We start from the raw sequence: 24,131 nt of genomic DNA, 5'->3' as shown, positions 1-24,131 counted from the left end.
TGTCATCATCGGCAATCGAGGAAGACTTGCTTCCACTCTTCTCAATCTTCCTCGCCGCCATGCTCCACCTCACAGTTGACAAGCTCCCCGCTAGAGTGGATCTAAACTACAGAACCAGTGGGAAGCTGTTCAACCTTCGCTGTTTCCAGGCCAGGTCCAAGACCACCCCAACCTCTGTCGTCGAACTACAGTACGCAGCCAACGCCTGCGTCTGCACACACACACACACAGGCTGAACGCCAGGACATAGTCGACATATTTACTGAGGCGTACAAAAGCATGGGCCTTATGCTAAACACCAGTAAGACAAAGGTCCTCCACCAGCCTGCCCTCGCCGCACAGCACTGCCCCCCAGTCATCAAGATCCACGGCGCAGCCCTGAACAACGTGGACCACTTCCCTTATCTCGGGAGCCTCCTGTCAACAAGAGCAGGCATTGACGACGAGATCCAACACCGCCTCCAGTGCGCCAGTGCAGCCTTCGGCCGCCTGAGGAAAAGAGTATTTGAAGACCAGGCCCTCAAAACTGCCACCAAGCTCATGGTCTACGGGGCAGTAGTAATATCCGCCTTCCTGTATGGCTCAGAAACATGGACCATGTACAGTCGACACCTCGTCGCTGGAGAAATACTACCAACGATGTCTGCGCAAGATCCTACAAATCCCCTGGGAGGACAGACGCACCAACGTTAGCGTCCTCGACCAGGCCAACATCCCCAGCATTGAAGCACTGACCACACTTGATCAGCTCCGCTGGGCAGGCATGCCAGACATGAGACTCCCAAAGCAAGCGCTCTACTCGGAACTCCTTCATGGTGATCGAACCAAAGGTGGGCAGCGGAAACGTTACAAGGACACCCTCAAAGCCTCCCTGATAAAGTGCAACATCCCTACTGACACGTGGGAGTCCCTGGCCAAAGACCGCCCTAAGTGGAGGAAGTGCATCTGGAAGGGCGCTGAGCACCTCGAGTCTCGTCATCGAGAGCGTGCAGAAATCAAGCGCAGGCAGCGGAAAGAGTGTGCGGCAAACCAGTCCCACCCACCCCTTCCCTCAACGACTATCTGTCCCACCTGTGACAGGAACTGTGGTTATCGTATTGGACTGTTCAGCCACCTAAGAACTCATTTTAAGAGTGGAAGCAAGTCTTCCTCGATTCCGAGCGACTGCCTATGATGATGATGATGATTAGAACAGGGAATGTTTTAGTCAAGCGGCTGTTGAGACAGAGACTAACATCAATTTAAAGTCGATTTGACAAGTATTTGGAAAAAATATATACAGATCGACATCACTTAGCTTGCCCTTTACATTCAGTGCCCTATAAACTCCTGAATCTCATTTTTATCATCATGGGCAGTCCCTCGAAATCGAGGAAGACTTGCTTCCACTCTAAAAGTGAGTTCTCAGGAGACTGAACAGTCCAATACGGGAATTACAGTCTGTCCCAGGTGGGACAGACAGTCGTTGGAGGAAAGTGTCAGTGGGGAGTTTGGTTTGCCGCTGCCTGCACTTGGTTTCTGCATGGTCTCGGCAACGATACTCGAGGTGCTCAGTGCCCTCCCGGATGCTCTTCCTCTACTTAGGGTAGTCTTTGGCCAGGGACTCCCAGGTGTCGGTGGGGATGTTGCACTTAATCAAGGAGGCTTTGAGACTGTCCTTGAAACGTTTCCTCTGCCCATCTGGGGCTCGCTTACCGTGTAGGAGTTCCGAGTAGAGCGTTTGCTTTGGGAGTCTTGTATCAGGTATGCGAACAATGTAGCCTGCCCAACGGAGCTGGTCGAGTGTGGTCAGTGCTTCGATGCTGGGGACGTTAGCCTGATCGAGAACACTGACACTGGTGCATCTGTCCTCCCATGGGATTTGCAGGATCTTGCGGAGACATCGTTGGTGGTATTTCTCCAGCGATTAGAGGTGTAAACTATATATGGTCCATGTCTCTGAGTCATACAGGATGGGCCTCTATCACTACAGCCCTGTAGACCATAAGCTTAGTGCCAGATTTGAGGGCCTGATCTTCGAACACTCTCTTCCTCGGGCAGCCAAAGGCTGCGCTGGTGCACTGGAGGCGGTGTTGAACCTCGTTGTCGATGTCTGCCCTTGCTGATAATAGGCTCCCAAGGTATGGAAAGTGGTCCACGTTGTCCAGGGTTGCGCCGTGGAACTTGATGACTGGGGGCAGTGCTTTGTGGCGGGGTCAGGTTGGTGGAGGATCTTTGTCCTACGGATGTTTAGTGTATGGCCCATGCTTTCGTATGCCTCGGTGAAGATGTTGTCCGCGTACTGTAGTTCGACAACAGAGGATGGGGCGGTCTTGTATCTGTCTGGAGGCCACGAAGGTTGAACAGATTCCCACTGGTTCTATAGTTTAGTTGCACTCCAGTGGGGAGCTTGTTGAATGAGGTGGAGCATTGCAGCGAGGAAGATCGAGAAGAGGGTTGGCACGATGACACAACCTTGCTTGAACCCGTTCCGGACGTGGATTGGGTCTGTGATGGATCCATTGGTAAGGATCACGGCCCGCATGTCATCTTGGAGCAGTCGGAGGATGGCGACAAACTGTTGGGGGCAACCAAAACGGAGGAGGACATACCTTAGTCCCTTGCAGTTAACAGTGTCAAAGGCCTTTGTAAGGTCAAAGAAGGTCATGTACAAGGTGCTGTTCCATGCATTTCTCTCACAGTTGTCACGCTGTAAAGATCATTTTATCATTGCATTAGTTACGGTACCCTCGCCCAGTCACCTGGCAGCTGCACCAGGTGCTGTGTGGAATCAACGCACCACTGTGGCTGTGTGAGCGCATCACTCAACGCAGCCCCGACCTGCAAGGAAACACCAGCGGCAAGCCATTGCAAGGTACAGCGCGAGCCAGTTCAGGAGGGCGATGACTTGGAGGAGGGTGACTGGACTGGACCTCACCACAATCCAGGTCGCTGATTGGAGCGTGGTCAGGTACAGCAAGAGAGGTGGCAAGCAGCAGAGGAGCGGTGAGGTTGGGGCGAAGGAGCGGCGAGTGATCGTGGAGAGATGTGATCGGGGCCCAGGAGAGGCGAAGGCCCAGGGGCAGCATGGGTCAGCCCACACTGCGATATGTGCGCGCACTAGGTCCATGCAGCAGAGCTGGTCTCCAGTTATCTTGGCTAATCCTTGCCACTGGACAAAGACCTAGCTCTGTCAAGTCCGTGTGATGGCTGCTGTGCAATGGCCACCACACGTTTTTAAAAGAAAAAATCCACACACAGGCATCTTCCACCCTTCGATGTGTAGTTCGGGACCTGGCATATCAGGTCCCTCATTATAACACCTGTGAACTCAACCCCTTTTTGGTGTGTTAGCAAGTCATCCCCTCTCCTTTCTTCAGTGTATCCTTTCCAGGTTGAGCTGAGCTTGGTTCAGGTTGAGCGGAGCTGCATTTGAGTGTCTGTGGGAAGGGTCAGATTGACCTGGGCTGGGGCGGGAATGGGGCTGGGCTGGGGCGGGAGTGGGGCTGGGCTGGGCTGGGGCGTGAGTGGAGCTGGGCTGGGCTGGGGCGTGAGTGGGGCTGGGCTGGGGCGGGAGTGGGGCTGGGCTGGGGCGGGAGTGGGGCTGGGCTGGGCTGGGCTGGGGCGGGAGTGGGGCTGGGCTGGGGCGGGGCTGGGGCAGGAGTGGGGCTGGGCTGGGCTGGGCTGGGGCTGGGGCTGGGCGGGAGTGGGGCTGGGCTGGGGCGGGAGTGGGGCTGGGCTGGGCGGGAGTGGGGCTGGATTTGGGTGTCTGTGGCAAGAATCAGGTTGGGTTGGGCTGGGTTTGAGTTGAGCTAGGTTGGGTTTGAGTTGACCTGGTTTGGGTGTCTATGGGAAGGTTCAACTGGGCTGGGTTTGGGTATCTGGGAAATCTCGGGTTGAGCTGGACTGGGTTTGTGTCTGTGGGAAGGTTCAGGTTGAGCTGGGCTGGGTTTGGGAGTCTGCGGGGGGAGTCTTGGGTTGAGCTGTGCTGGATTTGGGTGTCCGTTAGAAGATTACGGTTGGGCTGGGTTTGGGTGTCTGCGGGGGGGAGGTAGCGGGTGGAGTCTTGGGTTGAGCTGGGCTGGGTTTGGGTGTCCGTTGAAAGATTAAGGTTGAGCTGGGCTGGGTTTGTTTTCAGTGGGAAGGTTCAGGTTGTGCTGGGCTTTGTTTCCGTGTCTGTATTCTCGGGTTGAATTCACTGCCTTCACACTATTGTGACCACATGATTCATCAGTCTGACCGGTTTCTGGGGCTTGTTGCTACGCTACAGTCATTCAAAGCCTTGTCAAGCCCTCTTTTTATAATGTAAAGCAAAAGATGTGTTAAATGAAACTGTTTTAGGGTGAAATGGGAGCTAGTAACACACGTTCGTTGTATTTTGCTCGCAGGAGATAGTGGATAGAGATGGAAACAATAAAGTCCTGTCCTTCACAATTCCGTCACTGTCCAAACCATCAGTATATCATGAGGTGAGTGCTTTCCTATGGACTCATCATTCACCTTGCTCTGTAATCTTGGAGGCTTCTGTAATGTGGGATTGTGCAATCAATGTTGTAGCTTCATGTTTGGTGAGATTTTTTAAACTTGATGATTGGCTTTCTCTGGGGTTGAATGAAAGGCTGTGCTGACAACAAGGTTCTCATCTGTCCCTTACCTGTGCGGGGTGAGTTGACCTCCATCAGGGCGGCTTTTGGAGTTAAAAATTTGTCTCCGCAACCCTGGACTGTAGTGGGGAAAATATCCAGATGGGGATCCAACTCTATCCACTGATCCCAGCTATAAAATGTGTCCCTGGGTTTCAGGGCAGCTCTGGTTCTGTCTTTGTGGGCACCCTGCTGATACCTACTGTCCAGGCCACAGCAGCCAGCTCCTGTGGAAATGTATCCAGCCTGAGTCAGGACAGGAGGAGCAGGAGAGAAAGAGAGTAATCCTCAGGAACTATCCAAACGCTGGGGGGTTCATAAGAATTTGTCCTGAAGCTAGGAATAGGAGAAGGCTTTTTAGCCCCTCGAGCTTGTTCCATCATTCAATGAGATCATGGCTGATCTGTGACCTAACTCCATATACCCGCCTTTGCCCCATATCCCTTAATACCTTTGGTTAACAAAAATTTACCCATCTCTGATTTAAAATTAACAATTGACCTCGCATCAATTACCGGTTGTGGAAGTGTTCCAAATCTCCACCACATTTTGCATGTAGTAGTGTTTCCCAACTTCACTCCTGAAAGGTCTGGCTCTAACTTTCAGACTATGCCCCCTAGTCCTAGAATCCACAACCAGCGGAAATAGTTTCTGTCTCTACCCCCTCAGTTCCTCTTAATATCTTGAAAACTTAGATCAAAACTTGTGGTTTAATAGCTGTGTAAAATAGCAAAGGTCATGTGACTAGACAGGAACACTGATTTAATGCAGCATCTAACTGAGGAAAATTCAAAGCAGAAAAATCTGCATCAGTGGAACTTGTAGCACCATAAGTTTTTTGAGATTAAGATTTTAAAAATTCCTTCCTAATAACAAGAATGGACTAGCAAAAACACATTAACTGCGACACAAACTGAGCTTCAAGCCAGTTTTATTGCATATAACCTAGAAATTATGCCATGTGATATTAGCAAATGACTGCTTATACATTTGTATGAAATTTAGATGTTAGTCTGGATGTAGCACTCTCCTCTTGATCGAGAAGATCGTGGATTCAAGCCCCACTTCAGAGATTTGAGCCCATAGTCTGGGCTCGAACTTCATTGCAGTGCTTGAGGGAGTGCTGCACTGTAAGAGGTGCCTCCTTTCGAATGAAGTGTTCAACTGAGCCTCTGCCTGCCCTCTAAGGTGGGCGTAAAAGATCCCACGGCACCATTTGAAGAGCAGGGGAGTTCTGCCTGGTGTCCTGGCCAATATTTATCATTCAACCAACATCAGTAAAACACATCAACAGTCATTCATCTTGATGCTGTTTGTGGGACCTTGCAGTGCACAAACAGGTGCATTTTGCTACAGAACACCAGTGATTACACTTCAAAGTCATTAACTGTAAAGCGCTTTGTAACATCCTGAGGACATGAAAGTTGTTATAGAAATGCAAGTTCTTTCCTTCCTTTTTCATTCATTTAGTCCTCCAAAGGATGTAATACTCAAGTAGGACGCAGATTCCAGTGAGTGACAGATCTCCTGGGACGTGAATCCTTCACATTCTGGTATGGCAACGGTGGGAGTGGCTGGTTAGTGTGCTTCTTCCTGTGGGGGTGCTGTCAGTTGAGAATTTCACAGGGAGCCAGACTTCGTTCTTAAGTCGCCTCCTTGTCACAAGTAAACCGCCAATAAAATTCAAGACCAGTGAAGGTGGGAGACTCCAAGGTGGGACAGGATAAGCTGCGAGAGGATTCAAATAGTCAAATAGTCAAACAGGCCACAGATGAAATTCAATGCCGAGAAATGCAAAGTGCTTCACATGGGGACAAAAAAAAAATCCAGGAAGGTACTTTTATTTAAATGAGAAGAAAGTGCACAGAAGGAATCACAGACTATATGGAGGACAACCCTTCAAACACCCAAGGGGATGGATGGTTGGGAGAGCCGTGTATGGAGCTGCTTCCTATTGAGAGAGCAAAGATCTGACAAGGTGGAGAATTTCTCAGGATGTTCCAAGCCTTGCTGTGCTCAAACCCAGCAGAATATCGGAACTAGGAAGAGGAAGCATCATCTGTCAGAAAATCCAATTGCCAACATAAATCTGCCGAAGATGTAGTCATCCATGCTGAATGAAACTGAAACTTGCAAAAAGCAGCTGTGGCAGTTTGGAATGACCTTTCACCAAAACACTGGGTGTCCTTCCAGCAAAAGCCATTGTGCAAGTCTCTGCTCAGGTCCCAGGTGTCCCTGACTTCCGATACATTGGGTGAACAGCTGATGTATCCAGCTAACGCACTTTGTGTGTTAAAAAGCAAAGGGGCTCAGTGAACATCGATAAACTGCAAGGTGCCGGTTACGATCAAATTGGAGAACAGGCAGACAATCAGATTAAATAAACTACTGACAGAAAGAAATCTGGGTGAGGTGCCAGAACTGCTCGACCCCACTGCCAGAAACACACGGGGCTGATCATGCGCCTGCACCTCATTACTGCTGCAGCGAAAGGGACTTGCATTTATATCGCGCCTTTCATGACCTAATGACAACGCAAAGTGCTTTACAGCCAATAGATTAGTTTTGAAGTGTTGTCATTGTTGTAATGTAGGAAATGCGGCAGTCAGTTTACATACAGCAAGATCCCACAAACTTTAATGAGATAATGACCGGATCATCTGTTTTTAGTGATGTTGATTGAGGGATAAATATTGTCCAGGGCATTGGGGACAACTCCCTTGCTCCTCTTAGTGCCATGGGATCGTTTACATCCACGCGCGAGAGCAGGTGGGGCCTCGGTTTAACGACTCATCCGAAAGATAGCATCTCTGACAGTGCAGCACTCCCCGAGTGTCACCCTAGATTATGGGCTTGCATCTCTAGAGTGGGACTCGAACCGACAACCTGCTGACTCGGAGACGAGAGTATGGACGCTGGGTGAGGACAGGGCTGGATTTGGGTGCACCACTCCCTTCGTTGAATAGCCTGGCTATTTGATATCTGGGCTCACAGATTCTTTGAAGCTGTGACTCCACAAGAATCAGCTTTCAGAAGAGGAGGAACCTCAAGGCTAGCACAATTTGTTGGAAAGCCAGCATAAGGGTGTAAATACACTTTTTTTCAATCTTGGGATGTGGATGTCGCTAGCAAGTCTAAAATTTATTGCCCATCCCTCATTGCCCTGAGAAAGTTGGATACAACTGAGTGGCTTGCTAGGCTACTTCAGAGGGCAGCTAAGAGACAACCATGTTGGTGTGAGACTGGAGTCATATAGGCCAGATTAGATAAGGACGGCAGGTTTCCTTCCCTAAAGGACATTAATGAACCTTTTTGGTTTTTACGACAATCTGACAGCTTCATGATCACTTTTACTGGTACCGGCTTTTTATTTCCAGATTTTAAAAAATTAAATTAAAATTGGGATTTGAACTCATTGTTTCTGGACTAATAATCCAGAAATCATCAGTACATGACCTTACCCAAATATGTGAAAGCCTCTCCCTTTGTGTTAATGCAGCCTTCAAGTATAGGCTCCATGGCCCTGACAGAAGGAGCACTTAGTCAACACGACCTAATCCGAGTGGTGTACAGTGACCTTCACCCTCAGAGGGAGAACTTCACAGCACAAAACAGGTAAGTTAAGCACCACACAAACTGGGCCTTCAGTTCTGGGCCTGTGTCTCTGTGGCTTGACAGTGAGTGTGTGCATTCAGCTTGTCCGCTAACTTTCTTGATCTTATTTTTGTTCATCCTATTTGCTCGCTGTGTTCCTTCTGTGCCCTGGCTCTGCTCCCCCGGCTCTGCCCCCCAGCTCCATTTCCCCCCACCCCCCCAGCTGTGCCCCTCACTCTGCACCTCTCTTTCCAGAGGGTGGCAAATGGCCTAATTCTAGATCTGTGCCAGTGCAGTATGTGTAAGAGAGTGAACTGAGGTATCTCTCCTCTTTTCATTGAGCATCACTCTAGATATGATGTAATCAGATCCATAGAGTGGCATAATGAGTTGAACCCTGGCCTTTCATACCTCAGACGTTGGTTCTCAAATTCTGGACATTGAAATTCTGCTCTGTCTGTTGCCTGTAAGGGTTCCATATGATACGATTTTAGCAGTCTCAGTCCACTGCTCAGTTCTACAGCACCTAAAACCTTTAACAATACCATGAATAGCACTGTGGGAGCACCTTCACCACATGGACTGCCAACATCAAAGAGAAGACCCAGCAACATCTTCTCAAGGACCACTAGGGATGGGCAATAAATGACGGCCTTGCCAGAGACGCCCATATCCTGAGTGGTTTTTTTTTTAAGTACAAAATTGCCCTACTTTGCTACTAAGTTGATGACTTTGCTCGGACAGCCGCAGCTTGGCTGGTTTGTGAAAAGGAAATGTCTTACCAGCCGATGGGTGCCAGGTTGGTGTGGTAGAAGTGCCAATGTGCAGATTGTATTGCTGCATCGCGGTAATTCTTAATATTCCCCCTGCCCATTGGTGAGGTTTTGCCTTTGCCAGTCTTTGCTTCACAATCGGCACAATCCTAAAGTCCTGCGGTAACTGGCTCTGGGAGTGACACAATACTGTTGCATAAAATGTGTGAGACAAGTTTCAGGAGCCTATTGAAGGAATGCTTCATTGTGCAAGTGGCCTTATCTTTATACCATGAAGTAGTTTATCCAGATACATAAAGTTCTATGATGTATTTTCCAGGTTTGAAGTGCTGAGATTCCTCATGTTGTGCTATAATTCTGCAGTGGTCTGCATGCCCAACTCTTCCTATCGCTCCCTGTGTAGTGTGTGCTCGAGGTAAGTGTTGCTTCGAAAAGTACAATTAGCACCAATAGTGGGGATCAAGGTTTATTTTAAAGCTTAATTCTTTAAGTGTTTTTTTATAAATTGTCATTTGGTTAATGAGGCATGTAACCCCGCTCTTTTGCATGGGTGCAGCCGTGTACATTGGACAGAGAGAGTGAAAACAGAGAAGCTGAGTTATACCTTTTAAACAGAATAGGAGAGAAGACAAAGACACTATCGCAGCTGTGCAGTCAAGTCGAGCTGCACTAAAGCATCCTGTACCCATCATCATCATCATCATCATAGGCAGTCCCTCAGAATCGAGGAAGACTTGCTTCCACTCTAAAATTGAGTTCTCGGGTGGCTGTACAGTCTAATGCGGGAATTGCAGTCTCTGTCACAGGTGAGGCAGACAGTGGTTGAAAGAAAGGGTGGTTGGAGAGCCTGGTTTGCCGCACGCTCCTTCTGCTGTCTGCGCTTGATTTCTGCACGCTCTCGGGGACGAGACTCGAGGTGCTCAGCGCCCTCCCGGATGATCCATTTTGAGCGATCTTGGGCCAGAGATTCCCAGGTGTCGGTGGGGATATTGCACTTTATCAAGGAAGCTTTGAGGGTGTCCTTGAAACGTTTTCTCTACCCACCTGAGGCTCGCTTGCCGTGTAGGAGTTCCGAGTAGACCTCATGCGTAGGGAAATGCATGTCGGGCATGCGGACGATGTTGCCTGCCCAACGGAGCTGGTCGAGCGTGATCGAGCTGGGGATGTTGGCCTGGGCGAGAGCACTGACGTTGGTGCACCCATGCTCCCAGTGGATTTCCAGGATCTTGTGGAGGCAGCGTTGGTGGTACTTCTCCAGCGCTTTGCGATGTCTGCTGTATGTGATCCTGTACCCAGGGGCGTGACAGAAAGCAAAAGATGAAGTTTTCGCCTCTGATCTGTCCGAAACAGTACCGAAACGGCTCTCATCAAAGTCACAAATGACATTCTTTGTGACTGTGCTAAAGGGAAATTATCCCTCCTTGTCCTTCTTGACTTGTCTGCAGCCTTTGACACGGTTGATCACTCTATCTCCTTCTCCAACGCTTCTCCTCTGTCATCCAGTTGGGTGGGACTTCACTCGCCTGGTTCCATTCTTATCTATCTAATCATAGCCAGAGAATCACCTGCAACGGCTTCTCTTCCCGCCCCGCATCGTTACCTCTGGTGTCCCCGAGGATCTAGCCTTGGCCCCCTCCTGTTTCTCATTTATATGTTGCCCCTTGACGACATCATCCAGAAACAGTGTCAATTTCCACAAGTACGCCAGCTCTACCTCACTACCACTTCTCTCGGCCCCTCAACCATCTCTGAATTGTCAGACTGCTTCTCCAACATCCAGCTCTGGATGAGCAAAAATTTTCTCCAATTGAATATTAGGAAAACCGAAGCCATTGTTTTCGGTCCCAGCCACAAACTCCGTTCCCTAGCCACTGACTCCATCCCTCTCCCCAACTTCTGTCTGAACCTGACCAGACTGTTTGCAACCTTAGTGTTATATTTAACCCTGAAAATGAGCTTTCGACCGGATAACTAAGACCGCCTATTTCCACCTCCGTAACATTGCCCGTCTCTACCCTTGCCTCAGCTCATCCGCTGCTGAAGCCCTCATCCATGCCTTTGTTACCTCTAGACTTCACTATTCCAACACACTCCTGGCTGGCCTCCCACATTCTACCCTACATAAACTAGAGATGATCCTCGATTTCAAAATTCTCAGCTTTATTTTCAAATCCCTCCATGGCCTCGCCCCCTCCCTATTTCTGTAATCTCCTCCAGCCTCACAAACCCCCAAGATATCTGCGCTCCTTTAATTCTGCCCTCTTGAGTATCCCTGATTATAATCGCTCAACAATCGGTGGCCATGTCTTCTGTTGCCTAGGCCCCAAGCTCTGAAACTCCCTACCTAAACCTCTCTGCATCTCTACCTCTCTCTCCTCTTTCAAGACGCTCCTTAAAACCTACCTCTTTGACCAAGCTTTTGATCACCTGCGCTAATTTCTACTTATGCGGCTCGATGTCAACTTTTTTTAACTCATAATACTCCTGTGAAGCACCTTGGGACGTTTCACTACTTAAAGGCGATATATAAATACAAGTTGTTGTCAGTGGGGAAATGAAACGAGCTGCTGCCGATGATGTTCCCTCACAGAGTGCCGACTCCCTGGACCTGTGAGAGAACAACACCGGCAGCAGCGGGTGTAAAACAGCAAGCAGCCCGCACCCAGCAGAGAGTGCAGACTCCCTGGACCTGTGAGGGAACAACACCGGCAGCAATGGGTATAAAACAGCGAGCAGCCCGGACCCAGCAGAGAGCAGCACGAGCAGGTAAGAGAGAACGACAAAGGAGAACAGGGTGATGACATTCAACGTCACAGAAAGGCAGAGAAATGATTGGTTGGTGAGGTTTCCTCTCTTTTCCTTTCTTGCTTTAAATGAAGGGCCTTACATTAGGGTCTGGGATTAATAATTAAAAACTAAATCTAATTAATTAAATACATTAGAGATGGCAGGACAGGCGATGTGTTACTGCTGTTGCATGTGGGAGCTGGTTGGACCCCATTGAGATCCACAGCGACCAAATCTGCAGCAAGTGTCTGCGGCTTGAGGAACTTCAGCTCCGTGCTGATGAGCTGGAGTCTGAGCTGCAGACACTGCGACACATCAGGGAGGGGGAGAGTTACCTGGACGCTGTGTTCCAGGGGATAGTCACGCCACTTAGATTAATTCATTCAAATTTGCTTCGTGGTCAGGGACAGGAGGGCGTGACTATGAGTGAGGAAGATATGGGGACCCAGGAGGTAGTGCTGGAGGAACCTCGGCCCTTGCTCTTGTCCAACAGGTTCGAGGCTCTTACTCCCTGTGTGGATGAGAGCAGAGACTGCAGGGAGGATGAGCAAACTGACCACAGTACTGTGGTACAGGGGACCATTCAAGTGAGGGGAATAAAACGAAACATTATAGTGGTAGGGGACAGTATCATTCGGGGTATAGATACTGTTCTCTGCAGCCAAGAGCGTGAGTTCCGAAGGCTGTGTTGCTTGCCCAGTGCCAGGGTTAAGGACATCTCCTCAGGGCTGGAGAGGAACTTGGAGTGGGAGGGGTAAGATCCAGTTGTCGTGGTCCACGTGGGTACCAACATCATAGCTAGGACAAAGAAAGAGGTTCTGCTGAGGGATTATGAGCAGCTAGGGGCCAAATTAAAAAGCAGAACCACAAAGGAGGTAATCTCTGAATTACTACCTGAGCCACGAGCAAATTTGCATAGGGTAAATAAGATCAGAGAGTTAAACACGTAGCTCAAAGCTGGGTGTGGGAGAAATGGGTTTTGGTTCGTAGGACACTGGCACCAGTACTGGGGTAAGAGAGAGCTGTTCCATTCGGACGAACTCCACTTAGACCATGCTGGGATTAGAGTCCTGGCAAATCAAATAACTTGGACTGTAGAGAGGGCTTTAAACTAATTAGTCGGGGGGAGGATTCAGGTGAGTGAAAATTTAAAAAGTCAAAGAACAAGGAGAAGGCAATAGATCAGGGTAGCACTAGGGGAAATAAAAACCAGAGCAAGCCAGGAAGGGACAGAGTATATAAACATAAAGGTCAATCAGAAAGTGGGGTCAAAGCAGGAAAAAATGCTAAACAAATTTAAAAGCTCTTTATCTGAATGCACGTAGCATTCGTAATAAAATAGATGAGTTGACGGCACAAATAGATACAAATGGGTATGCTCTGATAGCTATTACAGAGACGTGGTTGCAAGGTGGCCAGGACTGGGAACAAAATATTCAGGGGTATTTGACAATTCGGAAGGACAGATAGAAAGGAAAAGGAGGTGGGGTAGCACTGTTGTTAAAGGATGGGATTAGTGCGTCAGTGAGAAACGATAATGGCTCAGAGGATCAAGATGTAGAATCAGTTTGGTGGAGATAAGGAATAATAAGGGGAAAAAGTCGCTGGTGGGCGTAGTCTATAGGCCCCCTAGCAGTAGCTACACTGTTGGATGGAGTATAAATCAAGAAATAATGCAGGCTTGTAATAAAGGAACGGCAATAATCATGGACAATTTTAACCTTCATATTGATTGGACCAAGTAAATTGGCCAGAGCAGCCTTGAGGAAGAGTTCATAGAAACATAGGAAATAGGTGCAGGAGTAGGCCATTCGGCCCTTCAAGCCTGCACCACCATTCAATATGGTCATGGCTGATCATGCAACTTCAATCCCCCTTTCCTGCTTTCTCTCCGTACCCCTTGATCCCTTTAGCCATATGGGCCACATCTAATTCCCTTTTGAATATATCTAACGAACTGGCCTCAACAACTTTCTGTGGAAGAGAATTCCACAGATTCACAATTCTCTGAGTGAAGAAGTTTCTCCTTATCTCGGTCCTAAATGGCTTACCCCTTATCCTTCGACTGTGACCTCTGGTTCTGGACTTCCCCGACATCGGGAACATTCTTCCTGCATCTAACCTGTCCAATCCCGTCAGAATTTTATATGTTTCTATGAGATCCCCTCTCATTCTTCTAAACTCGAGTGAATACAGGCCCAGTCGATCCAGTCTTTCTTCATGTGTCAGTCCTGCCAGCCCAGGAATCAGTCTGGTGAACCTTCACTGCACTCCCTCAATAGCAAGAACGTCCTTCCTCAGATTAGGAGACCAAAACTGCACACAATATTCAAGGTGTGGCCTCACCAAGGCCTTGTACAACTGCAGTAAGACCTTCCTGCTCCTATACACAAATCCTCTCGCTATGAAGGCCAACATACCATTTGCCGCCTTCACCGCCTGCTGTACTTGCATGCCAACTTTCAATGACTGATGTACCATGACACCCAGGTCTTGTTGCACCTCCTCTTTTCCTAATCTGTCACCATTCAGATCATAGAGTGTATCCGGGATAGTTTCCTTGAACAGTACGTTGCAGAACCAACCAGGGAGCAGACTATCTTAAATCTGATACTGTGTAATGAGACAGGATTAATAAATGATCTCATAGTAAAGGATCCTCTAGGAATGAGTGACCATAACATGATTAAATTTCAAATTCAGTTGGAGGGTGAGAAAGTTGGATCTGAAACCAATGTCCTAAGCTTAAATAAAGGAGACTACAAAGGTATGAGGGCAGAGTTGGCAAAAGTAGACTGAGAAAATAGATGAAAGTATGGGACGGTTGATGAGCAGTGGCAGACATTTAAGGAGATATTTCATAACTCGCAACAAAAATATATCCCAGTGAGAAAGAAAGACTAAGAGAAGGGATAACCATCCATGGCTAACTAAGGAAATATCAAATTGAAAACAAAGGCATACAATGTGGCCAAGACTAATGGGAGGCCAGAGGATTGTGAAACTTTTAAAAGCCAGCAAAGGGCGCCTAATAAAACGATAGAGGGGGAAGATAGATTATGAAAGTAAACTAACACGAAATATAAAAACAGATAGTAAGAGTTTCTACATAAAAAGGAAAAGAGTGGTTAAAGTAAATGTTGGTCCCCTAGAGGATGAGACCGGGGAATTAATAATGGAGAACAGGGAAATGGCAGTGTGTTGAACAAATATTTTGTATTGGTCTTCACGGTAGAAGACACTAAAAGATCCCAATAGTGGATAATCAAGGGGCTATAAGGAGGGAGGAACTTAATACAATCAGTATCACTAATGAAGTCCAAAATCGGGAGTTCCAGAATCAGGACTCCGGACCAATTGGTGGCAGGGTTGTCTGGAATCCGTAATATGTACCGGAATCCATACCCGCCGACCTCAAGGTCCAGCCGCTGCCTGACCTCGGGCCTCGCCTCGCTGCGCTTACCTCAGGACCACCACACCCAACCAGCTCCTCGGCGACGGGACGGGACTGCCCCTCCCCCCCCCCCCCCCCAACCACCAAATATTTCCTCGGCTGCGGGGCCTGACCGACGACCTCATCGACGGGGCCAGCGGCCCGAACATCTCCTTGGTGAGCACCCCCACCCCCCTTTCTGATGCTCCGAAATCTGGGAATACCCGAACCCGGGCTCAGGTGTTTTCAGATTTCGGGTGATGTCAGAAAGACGTTCCAAAGTCCGGAAAAACGCAGAATCCAGAACGGCCTCGGTCCTGAGGGTTCTTAATTCTGGACACTGCACCTGTAGTACTTGGTAAAATAATGGGACTAAAGGCAGACAAGTCCCCTGGACCTGATGGCTTGCATTCTAGGGTCTTAAAAGAGGTGACTGCAGAGATAGAGGATGCATTGGTTGTAATCTACCAAAGTTTCCTGGATTCTAGGGCAGTCCCGGAGGATTGGAAAACCGCAAATGTAACGCCCTATTTAAAAACGGAGGCAGACAAAAAGCAGGAAACTATAGACCAGTTAGTCTAACATCTGTCGTTGGGAAAATGCTGGAGTACATTATTAAGGAAGCAGTAGCGGGACATTGAATTTTGCTTTTCCAAATCAAGCAGAGTCAGCATGGCCCCGATCTCACCGCTCCTGCTGCACCCGCCCACGTGCTGACGTCACTCTTCGCTGCCGTTGCCCTCCTGCACCAGCTCGCATTGTACCTTGCAGTGGCTTGCCTCCACGCTGCTCCATGTCCGCCACTTGACGCTCCTTTTATGGCTCCTTTTCCGTTTGGCAAACAGTGACTAGTGGGGTGCCGCAGGAAATGGTGCTGGGGCCTCAACTATTTACAATCTATATTAATGACTTGGATGAAGGGACCGAGTGTAATGTAGCCAAGTTTGCTGACGCTACAAAGATGGGTGGGAAAGCAAATTGTGAGGAGGACACAAAAAATCTGCAAAGGGATATAGACAGGCTAAGTGAGTGGACAAAAAATTGGCAGAATGGAGTATAATGTGGGAAAATGTGAGGTTATCCACTTTGGCAGAAAAAATAGAAAAGCAAATTATAATTTAAATGGAGAAAAATTGCAAAGTGCTGCAGTACAGAGGGACCTGGGGGTCCTTGTGCATGAAACACAAAAAGTTAGTATGCAGGTACAGCAAGTAATCAGGAAGGCAAATGGAATGTTGGCCTTTATTGCAAGGGGGATAGAGTATAAAAGCAGAGAAGTCCTGCTACAACTGGAGTACTGCGTACAGTTTTGGTCTCCGTATTTAAGAAAGGATATACTTGCATTGGAGGCTGTTCAGAGAAATGTCACTAGGTTGATTCTAGAGATGAGGGGGTTGACTTATGAAGATAGGTTGAGCAGGATGGAGTTCAGAAGAATGAGAGGTGATCTTATTGAAACATATAAGATAATGAGGGGGCTCGACAAGTTGGCTGCAGAGAGGATATTTCCACTCATAGGGGAAACTAAAACTAGGGGACATAGTCTCAGAATAAGGGGCCGCCCATTTAAAACTAAAATGAGGAGGAATTTCTTCTGAGGGTTGTAAATCTATGGAATTCTCTGCCCCAGAGAGCTGTGGAGGCTGGGTCATTGAATCTATTTAAGGCGGAGATACAGATTTTTAAGCGATAAGGGAATAAAAGCTTATGAGGAGCGGGCAGGGAAGTGGAGCTGAGTCCATGATGAGATCAATCATGATTTTATTGAATGGTGGAGCAGGCTCAAGGGGCCAAATGGCCTACTCGTGCTCCTATTTGTTATGTTCTTATGAAACGAACAGTGCATTATCCTCTTTTGCCTTTAAAAGAAAGAACAAACTTTCATTTATAGAGTGCCTTTTACAACCTCAGGAAGTTCCAAAGCACATTACAATTAAGTACTTTTGAAGTGTAGTCACTGTTGTAATGTTGGAAATGCAGCAGCCAATTTGCGCACAGCAAGCTCCCACAAACAGCAATATGATAATTACCAGATTCTGTTTTTAATGATGTTCAATGTTCTTCGAATAATACCATGGGATCTTTTACATCCATCCGAGAAGGCAGATAGAATCTCAGTTTGACGTCTCATCTGAAAGACGGCACCTTCAACAGTGCAGCACCCATTTAGTACTGGCTAGATTATGTGCTCAAATCTCTCGAGTGGGACTTGAACTCACGACCTTCTGACTCAGAGACAAGAGTGCTACCAACTGAGCTGACACGGTTGGTCGAATTTGATGCCCCTTCTCCAGGCCCCCGTTTCGATTTGTTGCTCTGGTGCATTCTGGTTCGACATACAACATTAGATTTTCAAAATGATTGTGGAGGAGAATAACAGATATAAGCTTTATCTTCAGAAGTGAAATATCAGGGAAATTAAATTTCCATCTAATTTTTGTGTGGAATACAAGGAGCAGAGGGGTGCATTGAGATAAATACTCAGTATTACTGCAGGGCAAAGCACACAAGTTCAGAGTCCTGCAATACTGTTTTGGTGGGTTTGTGTCGGTGAGTGGTGCAGTCCCTTTGTCCCAGCCGCGCCGACCCCCCCCTCCCTCTCCAACCTCCCCGACCTCCCCCCCCCCCCCCCCCTCTCCGGCCGCCCCGACCCCCCCCCCTCTCCAGCCTCCCCGACCCCCCCCCTCTCCAGCCTCCCCGACCCCCCCCCGCCCTCTCCGGCCTCCCCGACCCCCCCCCCCCTCTCCGGCCGCCCTGACCCCCCCCCCCCCCCCTTCTCCGGCCTCCCCGACTCCAGCCGCCCCGACCACCCCCCCCCCCCTCTCCGGCCGCCCCGACCCCCCCACCCCTCCTCCGGTCGCCCCGACTCCCCGTCCCCCCCTCTCCGGCCACCCCGTTTCCCCCCACCCCCCCCCCCCACACACCTCCAGCCACCCCGACCCGGCCACTCCGCACCCCCCCCCCCCTGTTGGTGAGTCACTGAGACACAGCAGATCTCATTTCGCTCTGCCATGAATATTTGACCGACTTCAGGACAAGTGCCAATCAGTGATGGTGCGATATCTGAACTGGCTGCTGTCGGACTGGATTTGCCTCATTGATTTCCCCCACCCCCCAGCATCATGGGTTTCTTACTTAACCCCACTGAGGAGGCAGGAACTGGGAATTTAGTGATGACCTGCTACTCCCTGCGCCCTATGGAGGGTGGCGGGAGCGATGGATGGAATGAGGAAAGGGTAGGGGAATGGGACTGAGGGGAGAGATCTGAGAGAGGGGGCACAGGAGTGAAGGGGGAATAGCCTCCCTCTGTGCTGTAAAGTTGTGTGATTCTTTGCGAGTACTGCCAGTTGTGAACCCAGACTGTTTGAAGCACACCCCAGCTGAGATCAACAAACTGAGCAAACACTGCAGTTGGAGCACTCCCAGTCTAAGCCGTCAGGCTCAGCTACACGCTGGGTAAACCTGACTGGTTTTTGGAGATCCTTTTGACCTGCCTTTATACAAATATTAACTGAACTTTGCCTTTCATGTAGTGTTGTCAGATTAAAGTTCTGCATTCAATAACCACAACTGAGATAATCTGTTGTAGCAGAGTAAGATGCTGTTTACTAATACCTGGCTGTTCTCTACCAATAGGTTGTGTATTACTGGGTTTCCACGACAACGGCAGAAGTTGTGGAGCGAGACTTGTGGTCGGGTGGTGCTGGACCCGGAGTTTATGGTGCAGATGCTGACAGGTGTCTATCATACAATGTGAGTAGGATGGGATGAGATGGGTACTGTCAGATACCGTCTGTTTACTTAACCTGATTACTGTAATTGCCATCAGTAAATCTATTAAGTCAAGTCATTTCTCAGGTAACTTGTGTGTTAGCTGTCAAACTCTGACATTACTATGTGGCAGTTTCCATGTTGCTGCATGGACTGTAAACATGGGGTCAGATCATAGGTCCAACTCCTCGGCCCTCCGAAGCCCCCAGCAACTGCGCTCCCACTCCTGAATGGCACTGTCCTGCCTTGCACTTTCCTTCCATCAGTCCCAGCAAGATCTCATCCAGCTTGACTTGCCGTGCTCCAAGCTGCTTCCCCTCACGGTTGCTGCGTCAAGCGCTGTCGATGTTGCACTGCCGTGACAGTATTACCATTACCTCTGGTGTCCCCCAGGATCTATTCTTGGTCCATCCTGTTTCTCATCTACATGCTGCCCCTCGGTGACACAGGATCAGATTGCATGTGTACAGTGATGACACGCAGCTCTACCTCCCCACCACCTTTCTCACTCCTTCCACTGCCTGTAGTTGAGGGGTTGTGTGGATTTGTGATGTGAGGGTGGGGAAATGGAGCGCAGGGAGGAGTTTAAGTTGACAGTGATTCACGCTGCCAGTAATCGAAGTGTTCTTGAAGTTTTCCTCCTTTTTATTTTTCCACAGATACAATGGAGAATGGGAACTGGGCCAGGAGGCGCTGGAGGATCTCGTGTATCGGGCACAGTTAGAGCTGTACTCACAGCCGCTGCTGGTAAATCAGTTACTGCGTTCAAAACTCGCTGGCTATATCCATACCTCCCAGCCCTCCCCCCACGGGTGGTACAGTACTCTGTGTTACACTCATATAGTAATGTCAGTTTAAGAGGGGAAATCTAGATACAAGCAGGTGATTGTGTGGTACTAATCTGATGTTCAGTCATGTGTCTTGGTGCGATATTGATGCAATGCAGTTCCTTGTTGAAGTATTTGCTCTGTTCCCACCTTGACTTTGGATTTGTTGTCTACAGGTTGCTAATGCAATGAAGAGCTCGTTGCCCTTCGATGCTCCTGATGTTTCGAAAGTGGGTCGGAAGTGTTTGCAGGTGGAGGTCACGCCAACGGTACCCAGGATATCTCGTACCGCCATTACCACTGCGTCAATACGAAGGCACCGCTGGAAGAGAGAAGGTAAGCAGATGGGAAAATCCTCCCCTTTGATCTTCGAGCTACTTCGGTTCCAAAACATTAGTTCCTCAACATGCAGTTGTTTCCTGCAGTCTGTCTTGTATTATATCAAAAAATGGTAATGCTATGCTGTTGCTCTTAATTACCCCAAACTCCACTTGTTTCAATTAAAAAATAAAACACCTACCAAATATCACGCAGTCTCAGGCCCCCCCACCACTTGCCCGTGTGGGCCCCAGCGCGGCGTCTCCTCGGGCCGACCAACCCCTCGGACTGAACGAGGTTGCGCTCGGATCTGCAGGTTTGGCTCTGTCTGGTGCCAGCATTACCATTGTTCTGAGCTCTGTCGACTTTACCCGTTGCTGTCTGCTCTGTTGTCTGTACTGTGTAATCCTCTTGCTCTCTTTTCCCTGTGGCCTACAGGCCCTGCTGGATGGGAGAAAACACTAAATGTCTTGTGTTGAATCCCAGATTGTGTAGACCTCACAATTGATGCTGAGTCAAACGACCCCACCTCCCTAACCCGTGACTCATCTGAATTGGCCGGAGAGCACGAGAGAAACGCGGCAGGGACGCGAAAATCCCCCAGGCGCAGTCAGCAGGAACCGGCATCCATGGCAACGGAAGAGGGTAGGCCAGAGATGAGGAGGCAGAAATCAGTGAGGATGCTGGAAGACAGCCGTGGCTCTCTGTCCCCAAGCAGGGCCTCTTTCCAGCCCAGTGCCTATCTCCACTATCCCAGGGTGTATTAACACATTCCCCCTATGCTAGCAGCAGGTCAGGTAGTATCATTCTTGTATTGTGCTGTGCTGGCCGGTTCCCCTGTTTACAAACACGTGCACTCTGCTGCTGTGATGTAAAAGCATGGCGAAGGGTGATTCAACATGCAGTTTCAAAGGCTCACTGACCAGGCTGTACTCGTCGTCTGCCACTCGCATGTTCTCCCTCCTGCAACTTACCCCGCACCATGCCTGTTCATCTGAGGTGCCCTTGGATTGCTAAGATTATTTCCCCACCCCTGGCTTTCCATTGTGGTTCTTCACACCTTGACATCAATGCTGTTGCTTTCTCATTCGCAACAAGAAATTGCAGCAAAATTACAGGGAACACTTGGTTCAAACATAACCCTAATCTTGGAAATACTGAATGGAGCCAGTGGGCTCCCCCGACCTCTCAATCCTAAACAGTTCCTACTGTCACTTTCCTGCGCTTCCTCTCTCTCTCTCTCTCTCTCCTCTCTCTCAACCTCCCACACGCACGTCAGCGATCTTTTCCTTCCCTGCGCGCGCCCTTGGCCCCGCGCGCCCTCGGCCCCTCGCCCTCAGCCCCGCGCGCCCTCGGCCCCGCCCGCCCAGCCTCCCCTTCCCCCCTCCCCCCCCCCCCCCCCCCCCGCGCGCCCGGCCTCCCCTCCCCCCCTCTCTCTCTGCCTCTCCCCCGCTGCAATCATTTCCCGCTCCCGTCCCTCTCTACTCAAGCTTGATTATAGTTCCAGAAACAATGGACCTCTCTATTTCCTTAGCCAGACTCCTGTATGAGCCCAGGCAATAATTATTGACATGGAATTCAACTGGAAGGTGGGTTGGGGAGGGTTGGTTTCATAGCCTGCCCTCACCCAGAAACCACACACATACTATCTAGCAAGGGTGATTGAACAGTGATCAGAAGCAGGTACTCAGGCTGATTTCCCCTCTCTCAACCAAGGTGTCCCTAGACAGTGATCAGGAGCAAGAACGCTGGTTGATTTCCCCTCTCTCTAACCAAGGTGTCACTGGACAGTGATCAGGAGCAAGAAACCTGGCTGATTTCCCCTCTCTCTAACCCATGAGTTATTGGAGAGTAATCAGGAATAGGAACCCTGGTTGATTTTACCTCTCTTTAATCCAGGGGTCAATACGCAGAGCCGGTCAATGATTGGACAATACACACAGGAGGTCAATGGTTGGGCAATGCACAGAGCAGGTCAATAATTGGGCAATGCACAGAGCAGGTCAATAATTGGACAATACACACAGGAGGTCAATGGTTGGGCAATGCACAGAGCAGGTCAATGATTGGACAATACACACAGGAGGTCAACGGTTAGACAATGCACGGTGCAGGTCAATGGTTGGGCAATGCACAGAGCAGGTCGATGGTTGGGCAATGCACAGAGCAGGTCGATGGTTGGGCAATGCACAGAGCAGGTCGATGGTTGGGCAATACACACAGGAGGTCAACGGTTAGACAATGCACGGTGCAGGTCAATGGTTGGGCAATGCACAGAGCAGGTCAATAATTGGGCAATGTACAGAGCAGGTCAATAATTGGACAATACACACAGGAGGTCAATGGTTGGGCAATGCACAGAGCAGGTCAATGATTGGACAATACACACAGGAGGTCAACGGTTAGACAATGCACGGTGCAGGTCAATGGTTGGGCAATGTACAGAGCAGGTCGATGGTTGGGCAATGCACAGAGCAGGTCGATGGTTGGGCAATGCACAGAGCAGGTCAATGGTTGGGCAATGCACAGAGCAGGTCAATGGTTGGACAATACACACAGGAGGTCAACGGTTAGACAATGCACGGTGCAGGTTGATGGTTGGGCAATGCACAGCGCAGGTCGATGGTTGGGCAATGCACAGAGCAGGTCGATGGTTGGGCAATGCACAGAGCAGGTCAATGGTTGGGCAATGCACAGAGCAGGTCGATGGTTGGGCAATGCACAGAGCAGGTCGATGTTTGGGCAATGCACAGAGCAGGTCGATGGTTGGGCAATGCACAGAGCAGGTCGATGGTTGGGCAATGCACAGAGCAGGTCGATGGTTGGGCAATGCACAGAGCAGGTCGATGGTTGGGCAATGCACAGAGCAGGTCGATGGTTGGGCAATGCACAGAGAAGTTCAATGGTTAGACAATGCACGGTGCAAGTCAATGGTTCGGCAGTGTACCGAGCAGGTCAATGATTGGACAATGCACCCAGTAGGTTAGTGGTTGGGCAATGCACAGAGCAGGTCAATGGATGGGCAATGCACAGAGCAGGTCAATGGATGGGCAATGCACATAGGTCAGTAGTTGGACAGGTACTCTGGTGCCAACTTCACCCCTCTGCTGCTCTGTGATTGACTTGAGATGGGTTTAAGCTGCTTCCTTGAGTATTTCTTTGGGGAGAGGGCTTCGGATGACTTGGAAATTACACTCAAAAACCTAGGTTTAATTATATTTCTCAGAATTTATTTCAAAATGCCACTGACATTGCTCCTCATTATATAAAAATGGTGATTGGCATCGTTACCTTTGGTGTCCCCCAAGGATCTATCCTTGGTCCCCTCCTAGTTCTCATCTACATGTTGCCCCTTGGCAACATCATCTGAAAACACAGCGTCAATTTCCATGCTGATGACATCCAGCTCTACCTCACCACCACTTCTCTCGGCCCCTCCAGGGTCTCTAAATTGTCAATACTGGTTGTCCGACGTCCAGTTCTGGATGAGCAGAAATTTTCTCCAGTTGAATATTGGGAAGACCGAAGCCATTGTCTTTGGTCCCCACCACAAACTCTGTTCCCTAGAAACTCCCTAACTCCTGTCTGAGGCTGAATCATACTGTTCGCAACCTTGGTGTCATATTTGACCCTGAAATGAGCTTTCAACCACATATCGCCAGCATAACTAAGACCGCCTATTTCCACCTCCATAACATTGCCTGTCTCTGCCCTTGCCTCAGCTCGTCTGCTGCTGAAGCCCCCATCCATGCCTTTGTTACCTCTAGACTTGACTATTCAAACGCACTCCTTGCTGGCCTCCCACATTCTACACTACATAAACTAGTGGTGATCCAAAACCCGGCTGCCCGTATCCTAACTCACACCAAGTCCCGCTCACCCATCACTCCTGTGCTCGCTGATCCACATTGGCTTCTGGTTAAGCAACACCTCGATTTCAAAATTATCATCCTTATTTTCAAATCTCTCCATGGCCTCGCCCCTCCCTATCTCTGGAATCTCCTCC

The 24,131-nt window shown here is 49.2% G+C and overlaps 2 protein-coding genes across 3 annotated transcripts in view; one reads left to right on the top strand and one right to left on the bottom strand.

Moving 5' to 3' along the window:
• orc2 (origin recognition complex, subunit 2) overlaps positions 1 to 24,131 on the bottom strand; it is a 309,274-nt gene that overhangs the window by 142,937 nt on the left and 142,206 nt on the right. The window lies entirely within an intron of this gene.
• LOC139260024 (hyccin 2-like) overlaps positions 1 to 24,131 on the top strand; it is a 122,638-nt gene that overhangs the window by 84,830 nt on the left and 13,677 nt on the right. Inside the window, exons 5-11 of one of the 2 annotated variants that reach the window (XM_070876089.1) lie at positions 4,368 to 4,448; positions 8,122 to 8,237; positions 9,309 to 9,404; positions 18,846 to 18,962; positions 19,640 to 19,727; positions 19,984 to 20,143; positions 20,612 to 20,770. In XM_070876089.1, the coding sequence (XP_070732190.1) occupies positions 4,368 to 4,448; positions 8,122 to 8,237; positions 9,309 to 9,404; positions 18,846 to 18,962; positions 19,640 to 19,727; positions 19,984 to 20,143; positions 20,612 to 20,770 (817 nt within the window). The remainder of the gene's footprint in view (positions 1 to 4,367; positions 4,449 to 8,121; positions 8,238 to 9,308; positions 9,405 to 18,845; positions 18,963 to 19,639; positions 19,728 to 19,983; positions 20,144 to 20,611; positions 20,771 to 24,131) is intronic. The other variant, XM_070876090.1, reaches the window with a different exon arrangement.

The sequence above is a fragment of the Pristiophorus japonicus genome, chromosome 3 (genome assembly GCF_044704955.1).
Source record: "Pristiophorus japonicus isolate sPriJap1 chromosome 3, sPriJap1.hap1, whole genome shotgun sequence".
NCBI lineage: Eukaryota > Metazoa > Chordata > Chondrichthyes > Pristiophoridae > Pristiophorus > Pristiophorus japonicus.
The sequence above is the reverse complement of the archived record's forward strand: the minus strand, read 5'-3'. Positions and strand labels throughout refer to the sequence as shown.